The sequence below is a fragment of the Podarcis filfolensis genome (genome assembly GCF_964270895.1).
Source record: "Podarcis filfolensis genome assembly, chromosome: 8".
NCBI lineage: Eukaryota > Metazoa > Chordata > Lepidosauria > Squamata > Lacertidae > Podarcis > Podarcis filfolensis.
The window spans coordinates 74,168,384-74,189,290 of record NC_139611.1 but is presented as its reverse complement, the minus strand read 5'-3'; the positions used below and the strand labels follow the sequence as shown (position 1 = coordinate 74,189,290).

The 20,907-nt window shown below is 43.8% G+C and overlaps 2 protein-coding genes across 2 annotated transcripts; one reads left to right on the top strand and one right to left on the bottom strand.

The window, feature by feature from the left end:
* Positions 1 to 6,958: 6,958 nt before the first annotated feature.
* On the top strand, positions 6,959 to 9,691 carry LOC310768887 (formyl peptide receptor 2-like). The gene is given in 3 exon segments (XM_083627778.1): positions 6,959 to 7,091; positions 7,908 to 8,527; positions 8,529 to 9,691. Coding segments are annotated over 2 exon segments (990 nt in total). The 5' UTR covers positions 6,959 to 7,091; positions 7,908 to 7,949; the 3' UTR covers positions 8,941 to 9,691.
* Positions 9,692 to 15,172: 5,481 nt separating this feature from the next.
* On the bottom strand, positions 15,173 to 19,765 carry LOC310768000 (chemerin-like receptor 1). Its single transcript, XM_083625679.1, has 2 exons — positions 19,682 to 19,765; positions 15,173 to 16,337 (listed from the first exon to the last, which is right to left on the bottom strand). The coding sequence occupies exon 2, from the start codon at positions 16,289 to 16,291 to the stop codon at positions 15,224 to 15,226; it is 1,068 nt and encodes a 355-aa protein (XP_083481805.1). The 5' UTR covers positions 16,292 to 16,337; positions 19,682 to 19,765; the 3' UTR covers positions 15,173 to 15,223.
* Positions 19,766 to 20,907: the final 1,142 nt, after the last annotated feature.

Genomic DNA, 20,907 nt, shown 5'->3' with positions numbered 1-20,907 from the left:
AAATCGAAATGCAACTGTCCTTCAAATTCTTATTTCCCCAAATGTTGCAATGCAGTTCTCCAGCTGAATGTGGATGTGAAAGCATTAAAGGAGACCCCTTGCAAAAATGTGCATTAGGCCACATGGCGCACAAAAGGAGGAATGCACTCTAAATTACTGACACATTTTCACGAGGACTTAAAAAAGAAGAAGTAGCCAATTGATGCCAAAAGAACTGGGCAATTCAATATAAGACTGGCAAAGTGAGACATGGAACTGGACAAATTATTCCATTCCTAGCTCCAAACCAGCATAGCGAATGATCAAGGACAATAGGTGTTGCAGTCAAGGAACATCTAGAGCAGGGTTTCCCAAACTTGGGTCTCCCGCTGTTTTTGGACTACAGGTCCCATCATCCCTAGCTAGCAGGACCAGTGGTCAGGGATAATGGGAACTGTAGTCCAAAAACAGCGGGAGACCCCTGTTTGGGAAACTCTGATTTAGAGGGTCAAATGTTTTTCATCCCAGTTATAATCCTAAAAGCTGTCCAAGGAACAATCAGCCTGGTTTGTTATAATGTCAAGGAAATACTTCAAAACAAGGTAATTGAGTACTGCAGTCTTTGTCAACTTTAGGAAGAAGGATTCAGACATTAAAAGCATCTTTTTTCTTCACTGTATGTTGTCCATTACATCCACTACACCACAAACTCATATCCAGAGTACTTCAAACTTTTTTTGTATTAAAATAAATAAATCCAGCTGATGTCTGTGTATGGAATAGCAGTGCTAATAATCCATGTTCTTCCTGTTTCAATTGAAATAAACATATTGTTGCTCTTTCCTGGCATGGGCCAAAGACATCCAGGAGTGCACAGCCATGTGCATGATGCTGCAGCCTCCACTGAGCAAAAGAACTACAGAAGATCCAGGCAACATCATTCTTACGGCTTGCTTCTGCCCTCTTCTGTGAATTGAGCCTTCTTCTGGTTTGAACAGCAAAAGGCCAAGCATCTTATGTTGTCAAACAGGCATTTTGAAATGAGGACATTCACTTAAGTAGACTTGGACACTGAAAGGAAGAGGGTTTCATGCAGTAAAACCAAGGCATCTCTTTGCAATAGAGCTTAGAAGTCCATGTCAAAAACGCTACACATGCACAATCACACACACAGTGTTTAAAGAGTGGTAATCACTTTTCAATATATTGGTTGCATATGGAAGAGTTTGCATTCATGGTGGGACCAAGAGTAGCAATTTAGCCCCATTTGCTGTGATGACAAACAGAAATAATTTGTCCAGAGGTGCAAATAAATAAATTTCCAAGTAAGGTTAGAAATATGAGCAGTGTGGTAAATGTACAGAATGATTTGGGTGGTATGGAAAGGATACGAAGCAAAGAACAAAATAAATAAGGAACCATGGAGAGGTGGAGGCGGAAGTCTTTTGATACGAGACTTAACAAAATAAACTGTAAGGTGTGTATATTACAAAAAGAAGAGGCCAGCAAATGTAATCTAGGGTAGAATCTACACACATATAAAAAACTCTGTGAAAATGCTTTTAAAAAAAACGTTTTGAAAAATACATTGAATTTGTCATGGTTCAATTTTGCCATCTAGTGTCACATTTGTATATTGCACTTTACAACAGACTTAAAATGTTTTATTTGCAGCTGTATAGCTGAGTCCTACGTGTCCTCGGGTAATGTTGGGACTTAGCATCTGTGACCAGAATTCTGAAAACCCGCAACCATAGCAGGGCTCTCTGGCAATGCCCAATTCTCTGTTTTGTCGAGCACACAGTGCCATTTTTCTTTTTCTAGAAAAATAGCCCTGCTTAAGGTACATGTGTAAGAGGCTTGTTTATCAATATATTTTGGGAATGATTCATGTTCACATGTAGCTGCATTGTTTTATTCTTTCCAGACGTCCCATGATCGTGTTATAAAGTAGTTGTGTTCTGTGTTACAAATTAAACACTGCGAGGAGTTGTTCCTTTTTGTTTTCCAATGTATTTCTTATCAATAAAAAATTTGGTGTGGTGAGAACAGGTTTTTTATTCTTAAAGTATAGCCCAGAGGAAAAAGTTTGAGAACCAAAGTATTAGGGGGTATGATGTGCTTCTACCCCATCCTCATCCATTTCCCACCTGCCTGCATTCTGCCCTACAACTAAGTCCAGAGGGTGGCTCTGACCTTCCTCCTCCGTAGTATCAGTATTGACTTTGTAGACAATTCTGAGCAAGACGCACCAATCTTGGTATAAGGCAACTTACCGGAAGAAGAAGAAATCAAGACAACAAACTTTTTAGAAAGGAATGGAAGTGGTTTATTGAATATTTAAAACCAAACTGTAAACAGATTAAGACATTGATGGGATTATGTATATAAATGAAAATTATAGATATTTTTAAAATAATAATAATAATAATAATAATAATAATAATAAATCTTGGTATAAGGCATCTTTGAAAGTTCCATTTTTGCATTGCCATTTCCCTCTCTATTTCCCTCTAGAGGAAAGGAGAGAGTACATCAAGGAAGCCATGAATCAGAAGATAAGTTTCTAAACTCTAGATCTGGTGAGGCAGATTAATTGTGCACATTTGCACTGCTTTCTTAGTGGCAAGAAAGAATGATGGTAGATGTAGGAGAATATAAAGGAGAACCAGGGGATGCCTTCAGAACTGTCAAGACAAATTAGAGGGCAAATCTATCCATTGTTCCTAGCCATTATAGTTAAATGATCAGAGGCAGTGCATCTCTGGCTAGGAGATACTGATTACAGCAGAAGTGCCAGCATCTCTATGCTCGCTTTGTGATTGACTCTATAGCTATCCTGAAAGCATAGATGACATTGCATCAAAACCATTGTCATCCAACCTTTCCAGTGCATATCCCTGTCCCTTTCCTTAATGCTAAAAGCAATCCAATCATCCCTGATCATTGGCTGGGTGGGGACTCTGGGAGTGACAGTTCAATGTCTGGGGACCCAAAGTTGAAGAACACTGATCTAGGAGACCTGGTCTCCGAACACACCTTAGCTGCCTCTGGTGCCCAACCTGCGTGATCCGCCCCTAATCACTAGGCAACTTCAATAGGGGCACTTGGAGGATCTGAAATACAGCTGGAGTAGCAAACTCTGCAGAATGTTACATATAACATGAAACATGATACGAGCAAGACTTTGGTTCCATTATGTGTGGGGAACCTTTGGCCCTGCAGATGTTGCTGAACTACAACTCTATAATCTCTGGCCATTGCCTACACTTGATGGGGCTGATGGGAGTTGTAGTTCAGCAACAACTGAAGGGCCAAAGGTTTTCCAACCCCGATTGCATCTCTCCAAAACCCACTGAGGCCATCTGAGCTCTTGTCTTGATTGCCAAGTGTTTTGCAGTCTCATTTCCTATGTGTTATGCTGATCTTGTCAACATATCTTCTAGGAAATCCTCTAAGATACCAGTCTACAAGAGTAAACCAAATGCTTAGAAAAGTGAATGAGTTCCATCAGAAAAGAAGCAGTGAGGAGGGGGCACTGGATTCCTCCATTGCCTCTTTAACAGGGAAACCTAGAATCACAGAATCACAGAGCTATAGTGTTGAAAATCACCCTGAGGGGCATCTAGTCCAACCCCCTGCAATGCAGGAATCTCAACAAAATCATACAAAGCAGGTGCCCACCCAACCTCTGCTTGAAGACAGTCCATAACCTGAGGGAGACCATTCCACTGTCGAACAACTCTAACCATCAGAAAGTTCTTCCTAATGTTTAAGGAAGTTCTTCCGGATTGAAGCTGAAATGGTGGTGGGAAAAGGAAGAAAGGTTCAGGATTGCTCTCCCATCAGTTTTCTGCTAGAAAGGTCCCTCCCAGCTCCTTTAAAGATTTGCCAACAAGCACCTATATTGCGGAGAAATGGGTCCGCCAGAGCCACAGGTAGTTCTGCCCTAGTGTGGGAACATCAGTTGTCTCATTGTAATCAAAGTAGAACCAAACCAAACCAAACCTGCATTCTGGAATGATGACTTGATGGGTTGGGGAACATGCTGGATGCTGTGGAGAGAACAGAAACATAGGAATGTTTTTCCTTCCTGTGATGATGCTGTGATTTGGGATTACACAACAACATTGATTGATGGCTAGCATAAGCTAGTGGAGAATACTACTTTGTACTGTACCAGAGTAAAGGCCCATTTAGGAGGGTCAACTATTGTAAGCTTCTTTATCCCAACAGCCCTACAACCAACACTGGAAGCAAACTGAAATATACACTGTGCCTAGGAGAACTTAATTTGATCACAATTAAACTGAGACTGTGGCAGGGATGGTGAGTTTCTGAACCTCCAAAAGCTGCTGGACTTCAGCTCTCTTCACCCCCCCCCCCTGGCCATTTTCCAAGATGGCAGGAGCTAAGGTTAGGTAGGTTTGAATGGCATCTGAAGACCCAATGATTCCACTTCTATGGCTTCAACATCGGTCATCTTCTCCTGCTCTCGCCACCTCTGTGTGGCCTGAGGAAGAGTTCTGGAGAAATCTTGCACATCATTTTCTGACATTTTGGTTGGCCTGAAAAAAGTCTTACTCTAATGTGAATTTGAGGGGGGGGGGTTCAGAATGGGCCAACGTGGCTAACTTTGATTTTCATGTACACACCTCCCTCTTCCCGGACCAAGAACCAGACTTGAAATCAAAGTAGAGGAAATTCATTCAGAATATGATAAAAATGCAGAAGAGGCAAATTTGAACACACTGAAGAATTGTGTTCTCTTCCTTTGGGAAGAGAGAATGCTACTGAATTAATTAGAAATGATATGGGTTTATGAAATCATATTTTTTCCCCACCGACTTATTTCACTGAATAATCTGCCTGTGCATGTTCTGTTTAACTCAATATGACTTGCACAATTATGCAAGTGAAATCTTTTTGAAATCTGTGGCTAGCTAGCCATGATGGCTCTTTTCTAACTCCGCTGTTGAAGGCAGTATGCCTCTGAGTACCAGTTGTTAGGGATCACAAGTGGGGATCACTGCTACTGTGCTCAGGTCCTGGTTGTGGGATTCCCCAAAACATCTGTCTGGGCACTGAGAGAACAGGATGGTGGACTCTCTCAAACTGACGAAGGTTCTGGGCAGGGATCAGTAAGAGCCGCACTTGCTGAATTCCTGCCTGTGCATATAACTGTAAAAGGCACAAGAGTCCTACAATTAAAGAAGAAGAAGTCAGCAAATCTATTCTAAGTTTCCTCAGGCAGGGCCAATGTCAGGGCTTAACATCTGTAGCCAGCATGCTGAAAACTCAGCATTCTTGGAGGGAACTCTGGCAATCTTGGCTCACCAGGGAGAAGTGCCTCTCCTCTTATTTCCAGCCCATGCCTCAGGATGCCCTATTGATAGTCCTGCCCACCATCATATTTCTCTGGTTGTGGAATTCGTTGTTGGGATACTGCCAGGGAGATAAAGCCCATCATGGCCCCCACGTCGCCTCCGGACGTCCATCGATCTCCCGTAGATACAGTATCAGCAATTAGCGACACGAGCTCCAGAAAATAGCTTGTGACATTCCAGAGCTGATGCACGCTCTATCAGCAGAATTCGCACAGCGAAAGATGCACGCAGGAGAGCATATTTACAAGTTTATTCAGCGTTGGTCAGAACAAAGAAAAAACATGACTGCCTGCTTCGGTCTGCTCAGGCATAGAGAGAGAAACGAAAGCAATAGAAAACATAAACTTCCTGTGAACAGGAAATACGCAGACTCTGTGACTCACAAAGCCTGCTCCCTTTTAAGGTGGAACGGAAATATCCTAACATTCCCTCCCGTGGGAGAGACACTCACAGACCCTCCAAGTGTCCCTATTTTCCAGGGACACTCCCAGATTTACAGAAGCCATCCTGGTTTCTGATTTGATCCTGGAATGTCCCGCCTTTCCATAGGATATTCCTATTTCCATCAGAGAAATGATGGAGGGTATGGAGTTATCCGACACCCAAACCATCTGAAAGCAGCCATGTATGGGAAGTTTTTTAAGGTTTAATGTTTTATGATTTTTCATATATGTTGGAAGCTGCTCGGAGTGGCTAGGGCAACCCAGTCAGATGGGCGGGAGTATAAATAGTAAAATTATTATTATTTATATTGTTACGGAACAGGACACCCCTATTTTCATCAGAGAAACGTTGGAGAGTATGCACTCATCCCCCTTACTGACATATCTTTGGCACCTGCTGAAAACATTTTCATTCCATCCACCACACATGTGCAGAGATGGGTGGCCATTTGAACCTTTTCTATGCTTTATTCCTGTGGAATAATCGACTCCCATCAGCCTCAGCCAGCATAGCCAGCTGTACCAGATGATGGAAGCTGTAGTCCGGCAAACCCCTGCCCTGGTGGAGTTCAGAGCTGTTTCACCTCCCACCATTGTCCATCTCAAGGCTGCACTTTCCATAGTTGTGAAGGGAGTAGCTTCAATCTTGGGTCCCCTGGTATTGTTAGACTACAACTCCCACCATCCCTGATCATTGGCTATGTGTGTGGGACCCTGGGAAGGACAGTTCAATGTCTGGGGACCCAAAGTTGAAGAACGCTGATCTAGGAGACCTGACACATCTTAGCTGCCTCTGGTGCCCAACTTGTGTGATCCACCCCTAATCACAAGGCAACTTCAATCCACTTGTCTAAAAATTGTTGGGTTTTTTGTGAACGGTCTGACTCGTTCAAAGATTGATTTCACACCCTAGCCACCCCTGCTGCCCAGCCTGAGTAGCCCACCCCTACTCACTAGTTGACTTATTTTGTTTCAAAAATTGTTCATTTTTTAACATTCTGATTTGAACTTCAACATACCGAACTGATGTGAAGAAAGACCAGAAGGGCACAGAGTACTTTAGTTGGAACTAAATGATTCTTACGCAATACTCTTTCTTTTCCTGATAACGGATTCTCTGCCAATCCAATTTCCTTCTTGCAGACATGTTGAAACGTCTTGCAGGCATTACTCTCTGAAAGTAAACCCTTTTCTGCCTATATAAATATCTTCCAGAAAACTCCTCCAACAGTCTGCAGGAAGAAATCAAAGAGACTGAAGGACAACTCGTCTGGTTTAGAAGGTAAGCACACATAGCTTGAGAGGAGGGTGTCCAGTTTTCCCTAAGACTGGATTCACTTCTTTAGCATGTAAATGAACAGGCTATATCTATCAGGTGTATCCTTCACAAACATTGCATCTGTAAATTGGGAAAGCTACATGGGCTAGATTTCTCTCTAGAATGCGTGTGTTAAAGGCACAGGACTTTGTGGCTGAATCTGCTTCCCCCAAGGAGTCCTGGGAATTAGCTTTGCTAAGGGGGCTGAGAGTTGTTATTAAGCACAACAGCTAAGAAGGGGGAGAAATTGTATTAATTTCTCATTTAAAGGTGAGCCTACATAATTTGAATATTCTGAAACCTCTTGCTATCCTTCGCCATTTCCTTCAGCCAAATACTTTTGAAAAATGCATATGCTGAGATAAAGTATACATTAAAACATGTAGGGAGAAGCATACAAAAAGAAATGGCTTTGCAAAAAGGTGTATATTATGATACATTTGTACAGAAATGTTGATGAATTTTCATGAGGGGTTTTTTTAATTGCAAATTGATCTGGAAATGTGGGGAACTGAATTTAAGATTAGGAAAAAAATGAGAAACTGAAAAAATCCAGATGGAGAGATTTGCTCATCTTTAGCAATAGCTAAATGGGGACCTCATATTTAGAGGCAGGATATTTCTCCATTCCATATTCTTGGGGACAAGTAACGTGGCGCGTTCCTTGTCTGCCCTGCTTGTGAGCTGCCACATGCATCTGGCTGGGCGACTGAGATAAACAGAAGGATGAGAAAGATGGACCAGCACATTAGTTCTTATTTTCTTATTATTTTGTTTCAGCAAGGAAAAGAAGGAGAAGAGTAGACTCTCACACAGAACAGAATGATGAGTGTAACTGAACCAACAGCTCATAGCAATTCAAATGATGAGCTTGTGAGGAGGAGGATGGATACTTTCACTATAGTAGCCTACAGCCTTATCTTCCTGTTGGGGGTCACTGGGAATGGGCTGGTCATTTTCATCACCGGCTTCCGTATGAAGAGGACAGTCAACACTGTCTGGTTCCTCAACTTGGCCATTGCTGATTTCACATTCACCTTCTCCCTGCCCCTGATAATTACCAGTTTAGTCCTGGAAGAGTGGCCATTTGGCGAAGTGATGTGCAAGATCGGAAGCGCCCTTAGCTACCTCAACCTTTATGCCAGCATTTACCTCCTCATGGTCATCAGCCTTGATCGATGCATTTCTACAAGGTGGCCGGTGTGGGCTCATAATCACCGCACCCCTCAGCGAGCTTCCATTGTAGCCTTCGGAGTTTGGATCTTGGCTTTGGTGCTATGTTCACCACACTTCTATTTCAACGGAGAGGTTCCATATTCAAATGGCAAGAAGGGGTGTGAGTCTGATTATGGCAACACTCAGGAACAAAATAAGTTCACCCACAAAGCAATGACCATCAGTTGCCTTCGTCATCCCCTTCAGTGTCATTGTCGTTTGCTATGGGGCAGTTGTTCTGAAACTGGGGAGGAACCAGTTGAGCCAATCAAACAAGCCCATCAAGGTCATCACAGCAGTGACTGCGGCCATTTTTGTCTGCTGGCTACCCTCTCATATCCTCTCTTTCTACAAGAAAGAACCAGGAAGCCTGGAATCACAGTCAGAGCTTTTTATTATTGGTGAACGTTTGGCATACTGCTTGGCTTTCATCAACAGCTGCCTCAACCCCATCTTGTATGCCTTCATGGGTTATGATTTCAGGCAGAAGCTGAGGCACTCACTCCTCTCTGCATTTGAAAATGCCTTTGCTGAGGACTGTGCCCAGAACACAGGAAGCTCCAATATCAAATCATCAGCTTCATTGGAGCTCCAGTAAATAAATACAGTGGTACCTCAGGTTACAGACGCTTCAGGTTACAGACACTTCAGGTTACAGACTCTGCCATCCCAGAAATAGTACCTCGAGTTAAGAAATTTGCTTCAGGATGAGAACAGAAATTGTACAACGATGGCGCAGCAGCAGCGGGAGGCGCCGTTTGCTAAAGTGGTACCTCAGGTTAAGAACAGTTTCAGGTTAAGAACAGACCTCCAGAACGAATTAAGTTCTTAACCCAAGGTACCACTGTATTGTTGTGTTCAGCACATTCACTCCAAATCTGCTCTTCTGCATTTCCCCCATATTCTGAATTAATTGCTTCTACCTTGATATTAGCCCCAGTTATTGATCCAGGAAGATATAGCTATGTATACGGGAAAAACAGAGTTAGCCATGTTGGCCCATTAACAAAATCCCCAATCCCACAATAGGGATTGTGGGACCTTTATTAGGCCCACTGAAATGTAAAAAGTAAAAAATAAATGAAATAGTGTGCAAGGTTTAGAGTTCTTCAGAACTCTTCATCAGGCAAGATAGTAAATGAACTGACCCCCAAACCTAGGAGATAAATAACTATACAACTTTTAGAAAACATCTGTAGGCAGCCCTGTATACTGAAGCTTTTGGTGCTATTGTTATTGTTTTGCTGGTATTGTCTTACTTATTTATTTGTTTTTATCCTGCATTTTATTCTGTGAACCACCCTGACATCTTTTGATGAAGGGCAGTATATAAATCTAATAAATAAATAAATAAATAATGTTTGATGCTTTTTTATGTTTTTATATCTGCTGGAAGCCACTCAGGGTGGCTGGGGCAACCCAGCTAGATGGGCAGGGAATAAATAATAAAATGGTTTTTGTTTTTATTGTTAATAATGCAGCGATTCCTGGGTTCCCTTCAGTCTGGAGCAGCAACCTATATTTGCCTCTTTGAGGTTTCCAAATGCTGCAGGCAATGATTCAGGTTCAGCCCTGGGGGGCTTACCTATTGCAATTTTGTTGAGTAGGAACTTTGCACTGTAGTGCCAGCATCTCTGTGCTCACCTGTGAGTGACTCTATAGCTATCCTGAAAGCATAGATAACATTGCAACAAAACCATTGTCATCCCTCTCCTTTTCCTTAATGCAGGCATGGCCAAACTTGGCCCTCCAGCTGTTTTGGGAATGAAATACCCATCATCCCTGACCACTGGTCCTGTTAGCTAGGGATGACGGGGGTTGTAGTCCCAAAACAGCTGGAGAGCCAAGTTTGGCCATGCCTGCCTTAATGTTAGAAGCCCAATCTTTTGGAAAAGTAGGTTTGCTGTGCAAGAACTTTTACTCTGTAGCAGTGGCGTAGCGTGGGGGGTGCAGGGGGGGGCCGCACCGGGCGCAACATCTGGGGTTAGGGCAAATCCATGGGTTAGGGGGCGCAAATCCACGGGTTAGGGGGCGCAAATCCACAGGTTAGGGGGCGCAAATTACTTGCCTTGCCCCGGGTGCTGACAACCCACGCTACACCACTGCTCTGTAGGCCCCAAGAGGATCTGCCCCAAGGCAGGTAGTATTGTGATCCCCATCCAAGCTCTGTTTCTGGCATAGGAAACTGATGCCATCATTTGCCTGGACTCAACAAGCCACCTTCAGGGTCCCTCTTGGGCTATTCCCATAGCAGGTCTCTCCATCCACTTGCCACTGAAGCTGGGGCAGAGGACTGGAACGCGGGGGGCAGATGCAGTGGAAGCCAGTGCAGTGCATTTCTTTGACTGCTACTGAGCCCAGGGCCATCTGGAATGGAACAAAAAGCCAGGGTGAGTGATGGCACCATCTCTGGGATATAAATATAGGCCCACAGTGCCACTACGACTCACTAGAGGGCAGTGCAAAGTGTTAATCAGTGACAAGATGGTCCTATGCAGCAATGCCACCGTGACACCAGCTCCCTCTTACAGATGAGCTGTATATTTGTGACAGTAAATGGATTAATGCTGTCTCTTGGTCAATGGAATCCTGACTTTGACATTCGGACAGAGGTGGTGGACAGTAATAGGTAAAAGCCTCACCTGCTGAATTTCTGGCTGTACGTGCAACTACGAAAAGCACAAGAAAAGGAGGAGAAGGGGACAGAAGCATATTTAATCTAAGGATATTGAAGTAGGGCCAATGTTAGGGTTTGGCATCTGCAGACCCTGTCCCTATTTTCCAGGGACAAACCCGGATTTACAGAAGCCGTTCAGGTTTCTGATTTGATCCCAGAATGTCCCGCTTTCCCTTAAAAACGTAAAGGTAAAGGAACTCCCGACTGTTAAGTCCAGTCCCTATTTTCATCAGTTGGTATGGAATTATACAACCACCCAAACCAAGGAAATAAGTAATTATACATTCCCTGTATAGGGAAGGTTTTTAATGTTTGATGTTTTATTATGATTTTATATACATTGGAAGCAGACTTCCAATGTGAGCCAGTGTGGTGTAATGGTTAAGAGCGGTGGACTCGTAATCTGGTGAACCGGGTTCGCGTCTCTGCTCCTCCACATGCAGCTGCTGGGTGACATTGGGCCAGTCACACTTCTTTGAAGTCTCTCAGCCCCACTCACCTCACAGAGTGTTTGTTGTGGGGGAGGAAGGGAAAGGAGAATGTTAGCCGCTTTGAGACTCCTTCGGGTAGTGATAAAGCGGGATATCAAATCCAAACTCTTCTTCTTCTACTTGAGTGCCTGGGGCAACCCAGTCAAATGGGTGTGGTATAAATATTATTATTATTATTGCTGCTGCTGCTGTTAAATAGCAATTCCTATTTTCATTGGAGAAATGTTAGAGAGTATGCATCTGTGGCCAGCATGCTGAAACTTCACCACCCTGGGAGGAAACGCTGGCAACCCTGGTTCACAATGGCTCATGTAGAAATGCCTCTTCCAGTATTGCTAGCCCATATCTCAAAATTTTCTTGGGAGGATAGCTCGATAGCTAGATCATATATATATATATAGATGATAGATGATAGATAGATAGATAGATAGATAGATAGATAGAGATAGATATAGATAGATAGATGATAGATAGATAGATAGATAGATAGATAGATGATAGATAGATAGATAGATAGATATAGATAGATAGATGATAGATGATAGATAGATAGATAGATGATAGATAGATAGATAGATAGATAGATAGATAGATATAGAGATAGATTAGATAGATAGATAGATAGATAGATAGATAGATATAGATAGATGATAGATAGATAGATATAGATAGATAGATAGATAGATAGATAGATAGATAGATAGATGATAGATAGATGATAGATAGATATAGATAGATGATAGATAGATGATAGATAGATAGATAGATGATAGATAGATAGATAGATAGATAGATAGATAGATGATAGATAGATGATAGAGCCTCGTAACAGCTGTAGCAGGGTCTTCTTGGTCATTCCCCACCCCCAATTGTGGAATTCCCTCTTGTTGTAGATGCACTCATCTCCCTTGCTTTCCACTTTCTATCACCAGGCGATAATCAGGGGCACAGAATGGGACTACCCACCTGCAATGCAGATGCTTTCTTCTGCCTATCCAGCATTCTATCAAGTAGTCCCGCTAGATCAGAGGTGGAGCGCCTGCAGCTGTGCAAAGATTACCAAAGTCACCAACTCCCATTGACACAAGTCAGCATAGCCACCTGTCAGGGAAGAGGGACATTGTAGTCAAGCAGCACCTGAAGGTACGCAGGTCGCTACCCTAGCCTAGATCAGCAATGCTTCAACTCCCACCATTACCCATCTGAAGACCACATCTTCCATAGTTGAGAAGAGAATCACTTCAAGCAGGTCCCCATATGTTGTTGGACTAGAACTCCCACCATCCTTGACCTAGGCTGGCCAGGGATGCCTGGATAGACATCAACAATATCTGGGGACCCAAAGTTGAAGAACGCTGATCTAGGAGACCAGGTGTCCAAGTACACCTTAGCTGACTCTGGTGCCCAATCTGTGTGGTCCACCCTTACTCACTAGCAATCTCACTCATCTCAAAATTGCTGGGGCTTTTCGAACTCTCTGACACATTCAAAGATTGCAAAGGCACCAAGTACTTTAGCTGAAACTGAATGACTAGTATGTTGCAGTCATTCTTCTTGATAACTAATTCTCCGTCAATCCCACTAATCTATTTTTGCTCTAAGAATCCTTAGTGTATTTGCTGATACCTCTAAGAATTCTTATGAGCTTACACACATTGTTTCCTGTAAAGTTATGCTTATATAAATGCCTTTCAGATTATATAAAAATAAAAATAATTTTTTTTTATACCCTGCCCATCTGCCTGGGTTTCCCCAGCCACTCTGGGCGGCTCACAACACAATATTAAAAACATGATAAAACATTAAAAACTTCCCTAAATAGGGTTGCCTTCAGATGTCTTCTAAAAGTCAGATAGTTGTTCATTTCCTTGACATCTGATGGGAGGGTGGACGCGGGTGGCGCTGTGGGTAAAACCACAGTGCCTAGGACTTGCCGATCGCATGGTCGGCGGTTCAAATCCCCGCGGCGGGGTGAGCTCCCGTCTTTCGGTCCCAGCTCCTGCCCACCTAGCAGTTCGAAAGCACCCCTAAGTGCAAGTAGATAAATAGGTACCGCTTTATAGCGGGAAGGTAAACGGCGTTTCCGTGTGCTGCGCTGGTGCTGGCTTGCCAGAGCAGCTTCGTCACGCTGGCCACGTGACCCGGAAGTGACTCCGGACAGCGCTGGCCCCCGGCCTCTTAAGTGAGATGGGCGCACAACCCTAGAGTCGGACACGACTGGCCCGTATGGGCAGGGGTACATTTACCTTTACTAAATAGGGTTGCCTTCAGATGTCTTCTAAAAGTCAGATAGTTGTTCATTTCCTTGACATCTGATGGGAGGGCGTTCCACAGGGTGGGTGCCACTACCTGAGAAGGGCCTCTGCCTGATTCCCTGTAACCTCACTTCTTGCAGTGAGAGAACACCAGAAGGCCCTCAGAGCTGGACCTCAGTGTCTGGCCTGAATGATGGGGGTGGAGACATTCCTTCAGGTTGTTATGTACTGAGTTGAATAGGATCCAAACTGCAGCAGTCTGATTGGTCCTAGAACAATTGGATCCAAATTGCAGCAGTCTGATTGGTCCTAGAACAATAGGATTCAGAATGCAGCAGTCTGATTGGTCCTAGAGCAATGCAGCAGTATGATTGGTTGGCAGGAACCACCCAATCATGCTCCAGATATAAGTGAATCCACAACCTGATTGGCTTACAGTAGAATTCCAGAATTAGCCAATCATGTGCAGCCCATTGTGTAAATAATGTATATAAAGCAGATACTTTGAGGGAACTTTCATTCATTCCTCCTCACCACTATGAGCTGAATAAAGAGCATGAAATCACTTTGCGACTCTGAGTATATTTCACAGGTATACTGGGCTGAGACCATTTAGGGCTTTAAAGATCAGCACCAACACTGTGAATTGTGCTCAGAAATGTACTGGGAGCCAATGTAGGTCCCAGTGTTATATGGTCTCGGTGGCCACTCCCAGTCACCAGTCTAGCTGCCACATTCTGAATTAGTTGCAGTTTCCGGGTCACCTTCAAAGGTAGCCCCACGTAGAGCGCATTGCAGTAGTCCAAGTGGGAGATAACCGGAGCATGCACCACTCTGGCGAGACATATATTCTAGCAAAATCCTGCAAGATGCCACCCTACAGGAGGGAAACAGAGGCAGAAGGATTCCTTATTTTGGTTATAAGGTAAGCACACCTAGCTTGGAAGGGGAGGCTACATTGACACCTAACATTTCTTTAACAGAAGAATGACAGAGAGATACGCAGCAGGTATATCTTTTACACAAATCCTGGGGGTGGTAGTTTCTTAAGGGTGCTAAGAGTTCATAGGAGACACCTCTTCCCTTCACAAAGCTACAGTTGCCAGATTGATTTAACAATCAATTCCTCTTCACAGGGAGCTCTGGGAATTGAAGCTCCGGCAGGAAGATAGGGGTCTCCTTACACATCTCAGCACCTTTAGCACAACACAGTTACCAATGGCTTCAAGTAACTAGAAAGGAGAGTCTGACTAAACACCAGAACTTTCTGACAGTAAGAGCTGTTCAACAGTGGAAAGGTCTCTCTTGAAAGGTTGTGGACTCTCCTCCATTGGAGGTTTTTAAGCAGAGGTTGGGTAGCCATCTGTCATGGATGCTTTAGTTGGAAAAACAGAGACACTGTATGTATTTTTTTAATTCAACAAAATCTTTAATAAAAACAATTGAAAAAAACAGTATTCATGGCTGGGCATCAAACTCAATCGAGGACTTGTCCTTGGTTCTGGAAGTGCTCTGGCTGCTGTCCTCAGAAAAGGCATTCTCAAAGGCAGAGAAGAGGGAGTGTTTCAGCTTCTCCTTGAAATCGTGTCCCATGAAGACATACAGGATTGGGTTGAGGCAGCTGTTGATGAACGTCAAGCTGGAGGCAAAGGGGTAGCCAATACGCAAAACCCCCAACAGCTCAGGCTGCACGAGAAGTTTTGTCTCGAGGAAAGAGAAGACGTGATAAGGGAACCAACAGATGAAAAAGGCCACGATCACAGCTGTGATGACTTTGAAGGGCTTGCTCGATTGAGCCAAACTGTCCCTCCTCAGCTTCAGGACAATGGCTCCATAGCAAACGAGGATGGCGCTGAAGGGAATGGCGAAGGCAAAGATGAACCGGCTGATGATGAGAGCTTGTCGGTTGAGATTCACTTCCTCCCTGGTCTTGCCATAGTTGTTAAAGCAGTTGATCACATTCTGATTGTTGGGGGATGGGGCGGTGTCCCTGAAATGTAAGTAGGGTGAACACAGCACCAGAGCCAGGATCCAAACACCCAGTGACACAAAGGAAGCCATCCGGGGGGTCCGGTGGTTCCGAGACCATACAGGGCACCACACAGAAATGCATCGGTCGATACTGATGACCATGAGGAGGTAAACACTGGCAAAGAGGTTGAAGAAAGCAAGAGTGCTGATCAGCTTGCACATCACCAGGCCAAATGGCCAATGAGCGTCCAGGGCAATATAGACAACAGTCAAGGGCTGGGGGAAGGTGAAGGTGAAGTCAGTAATGGCCAAGTTGAGGAACCAAATTGTGTTGACCGTCTTCTTCATACGGAAGCCAGTGATGAAAATGACCAGCCCATTACCGATGACTCCCAGCAGGAAGGCAAGGCTGTAGATGATCATAGTGATAATATTGATCCACTTGTACAAGTCATAGGTCCCTCCATTGGCCTTCTTCCCCAGAGAGGGGACAATCGAGGCATTAGAAGCATTGTCGGGACCAGTGAAAACTGGAGGTAGAGTTGTGTACTCCATTCCCTCCAATGGAGACTCGGCAGTCGTGTTTTCTTTCTTTTCCTACCTGGAAAGAGAGAGAGAGAGAAACTGAGAAGAACATAAGGAGCTGAGCAAGGGGTTGGACCAGAGGAGCTCCAAGGTCCCTTTTCCTTGGCTGGATCAGATTAATATCCATCCATTTCCCACATAAGACAATCAAATGTCTCTAGAGAAGGGGTGGGCAGCCTCCAGTCCCTAGCACTAATTAGACTCACCACGCCTCCCAATTTCGCCTGTCAGCCATTTTATCCAAGATACATCCACTTGACCTATAAGACACCAACTATGTGGTTGGTGGAAACCTGGCTCAGTCAAAAGGGTGTTTGCACAGGAGTGTAGTGCTAAATTAATAAAGTATAGGGTCCCTTCATGATACTTGCAGCCATGTCACCTCACAGCCATACCCCCTCATAGTCCTTTATAGTCACAGCCCATCTAGGAAGGTTTTTATTTTTATGTTTATTTATTGAATTTATAAATTTATCAAGATATAAAACCACAAAATACATAACAAAAACAACAACCCAATAGCCCCAGCCCCCCCCAAACCACACATTTTAGAAGGGCATAGGATTATACAGCCATCTGGGTTCGTAGCGAATGCTACACAAAACCCTAGAGCGCCATTGCCAATACTGAGCTAGATATGGTCTGACTCTGTACAAGACCACTTCCTGTGTTCCTATGATCCATTCTCCAGAATTCGTTTTTAAAAATGTTAGTTCTACACTTGGCTTCAAGAGATGCTGCCTTCTTCAAGTTGATGATCTAGGGCAGGGACATCCAACTCCCAAGAGACTGCAATCTACTACTGGGGGGGGGGGGAATAGCAGTGATCTACCCATTGGGGGGGCAAAGTTGTTGAGCTATTTTTAGGGGGGGCAAGGCAAAGTTGTTGGGCTTTTTTGGGGGGGGGTGCACCATAAACGCTGCCCAGGTACTAAACCCGGCAGCGATGTCTCTATCTTCCGTTTTTGCAATCATGCGCGATTGAAGGACAGAGTGTGGGGGCAGGACCGGATGCTCTTTTTACCCCACTATCACCCGGGGATTGGCCTGTCGATCGTAGTTGACTGGTTGGACATCCCTGATCTAGGGCAACGGTCTCTAATGTGACACCCATGGGCATGATGGCATGTCAGAAGACTTGCTGCCATGCCCATGAGGCTCTCTGCCTGCTTTTGAACTGTTTCTTAACTTTCTTTTCCAGCAGAGCCACTGGGTGTGTTGCAAAAGATAATGCCAACTGAGATTCCAGCCACCCAAACGCTGTCACACTTAACTTGACACCATGCCCAGGTCCCCTGTAAAAAATGGCAATGAAAAGAAAAAGGGGGGGGGGGAAACAATTCTTAACATCTGATAAAAGAATGTATATATTTTTTATTGGGAGGAGAGTGGAAGGGGAGGGGGAGAATGTGGCTCTGCATTAGAGACAAGTGAATCGGTCGATTTCAGGTTTTTTTCCATTTTTCCTTCTTCCAAGTGAATTGCTCCACATTTCCACATCTTCCTGTGGTTTGGTTTTCTTTCTTTTTACCCATCAAATTAACCCCCCAGCTAAGCTGTTTTGGTAAAGGCAGATCCTTTTTCTGCCTTGTGAAAGCCGAAGATGTCGAAAAGCCTCAAGGAGGTTAGCTTAAGCTCTTTCTTGGTGTGAGGTGGAAACATAACCAAGGATGACGAAATGCTGTTTCACAAACTGAGTTTAGATTACACAGTGGAAGAACGTGAAGCTGGGAGGGTGAGGTAGAGCCTTCCGGGGGGAGTAGAGTTTCCTTCAAAGTACATAGCACAGGGCGGGCTTCTCCTCTAGCTTAACAGTGGTATAAAGGGGGCCATTTTATAAAACGCAGCTTCTTTCTCCCTGGTGAAAATCTCTCCCAGCCCGAAGATGTCACAAATTCTAGCTCTAAGCTATTTTGCAGAGATATTAAGGATCCAAAAGATCATTCGTTTATCATTCATTCATATGGGTTTGGAATCTATGGTCCTCTCAGTACTTTCACAGGAGGAATTCTAGCACATGAAACTTAGGTTTGCACAGTTAAAGTGAATTAAAGCATTAAGTGCAATGAATCTATTTTTTGAATTAAAAACAACAGATTCTTCATGGTTAGGAAAATACACAGAAAAATATGGGATGAACAAATGATTTTTTTCAGGAAGGTATATAACTACTGCACAAGTTACCCAGGGTGAATGTTCATTGACATATAACAGTTCCATGAACATTCAGAACGAATGTGTAATAAAGACCAGACAACTCTCGGGCCCCATACTCTCGGCCTGGTGCCCCTGAGAGCCTGGCGCCCAGGTGCCCTGCATCCCTAGGGCCTATGGGTAAGACGGCCCTGCTCAGTGTCCGGGCTGAACGATGGGCATGGAGATGCTCCTTCAGGTATACTGGGCTGAGGCCATTTAGGGCTTTAAAGGTCAGCACCAACACGTCAAATTGTGGGAGCCAATGTAGGTCTTGGCAGCCACTCCCAGTCACCAGTCTAGCAGCCAAATTCTGGATTAATTGTAGTTTCCGGGTCACCTTCAAAGGTAGCTCCACATAGAGTGCATTGCAGTAGTCCAAGCGGGAGATAACCAGAGCAGGACCTGATCACAACAGTACTGTTATGATTCTCAGCAACTGGTATTCAGAATCCTATTCCCTCACACATTAGGATAGCCTTGGTGCTAAGGGTCTAACTGAAGAGAGACTAGAAGCAGAAATGGATGTGACTTAGGGTGCAGACGCTAGAATCGTTTGCTATTTGTCAGTTCCAATGGCAACTGGCCAGCTCTGCACCTCCTGAATTGATGCCTTGGAAAGGTGTATCATTACTTCTGATTACTTCTGGCTGCCACCTCAAGAAAATATCAAATCCCACCAAAATGCATTAAAAAAATAAAAGTAATTATTTTAAGAGAAAATAATTCTGCCCATGCCTTATTCTGTGAGGAAATGCTTTCAAAAATATGTACATAAATGTGTTTTCTCTGAGGACCTTTAGAAAATTGCAGAGCAATATGGAAAGAGAAGGGAATGGGTTTAACTAGTGGAATCTACCGGGGCCAGGAAGAGACAGAGCTGTTCTTCTCCAAAGTTGAACTACCTGCCTTGGGTCCTCCAGCCTTTACTCTCCTCTCTGTGTAGAACTGTTACTGCTCCCTTTCTCTCTCTCTTTCCCCAACCTGTGCTTTTTTTAACAGCTGCATTTGGGACAGGGGCAGTTTCCCCCCCCCCCCCGAAGGGAATACAGCGATGAGCGAAGTTGCACTTACTAAATTTCTCCTGTTGTGCATCTATTCAAAGACCATTTCCCCATCAGGAAAATGGGAGATGGCAACCCTCCTGCCCCACCTTGATGTACTTACGTTACACGCGAGGATGATGAGTTCTGCCGTTTGTCTGACTTCTATCTGTACTCTGGAAATGTGGCCGGATTCTGCTACAACAGCACGCTTTAATATTGCGGGCAACAGGAGGAAGAAGCAGAAAGAGGAAATAGGAAGATGATTTACATTGTTGTGCAATTCAGTAAAAATCGAGTGCTGAAACTAAGTACAGGACACACCGTTCAGTTTTTGTCCCGGAAAGCCGCAGTGGGAAGCGGAGAAAAGGGGTCAATTAGGTAATTTTTGGGTTTTCTACAGGTTGCTTAGCCACCAGTGCTCTGATTCATGTGCAATTTCATACATAAACTAGTTGTTAGATCTCCAAATACTGCAGTCAACTGCACTGTAAGCATCTTGTTGGAACTCTTAATATTGCATAATGAAGGGAATCATATTATGTCACATAGGACTGCTGTGTTTGCAAAATATGTACATAAATGTTTCTCTATAAGGAAGTCAAGTGAGGTTATTCCATATTTTTAAATACATTTATAACATACTTTATTTTTTATATATAATTTTTATTAAATTTTCTGTTTTACAATTTAGAAGACTCATATAAACATCCTTAAGATATCAGTGACCCCTTCTTCTCTTTCCATGGTTCATTCTGCATATCATAAATCCCTTCATATTTTACATAAACTAAACCATTTGGTATTCCATTGTTACATCCATCAAAACTTATTTACACTGATGAATTTATCTCAATGCTGCCAACGTTTTCAAGTGTACACAATTTCCCCCATATATTCCAATCTTCCAATCTTCCAACATTTCCCAATCTTCTCTAAATGTATGTTCTTCCTGTTTTCTTATCCTATACAGTGGTACCTCTGGTTGTGAACGGGATCCGTTCCAGAGGCCTGTTCACAACATGAAAAGCCTGCAACCTAAAGCACTGTATCTGCGCAGGTGCGTGGCGTGATTTGGTGCTTGTGAGCATGCATGAAGCACGATTTAGCACTTCTGTGCATGTGCGAATGGTGAAACCCAGAAGTAACCCTTTCTGGTACTTTCGGGTCGCCATGGGACGCAACCTGAAAAAACGTAACATGAAGCAAACATAACATGAGGTATGACTGTATATTGAGTCTGCAAGCTGTGCATAGTCCATCAGCTTAAGTTGCCATTCTTCTTAGGTTGGGACCTCGCTCATTTTCCATTTGGGGGCTAACAAAACATGGACTGCGGTAGTGGCATAC

Excerpts from the sequence above, each read along its gene's own strand:
- LOC310768000 (XM_083625679.1), bottom strand. The coding sequence starts at position 16,291 with ATGGAGTACACAACTCTACCTCCAGTTTTCACTGGTCCCGACAATGCT.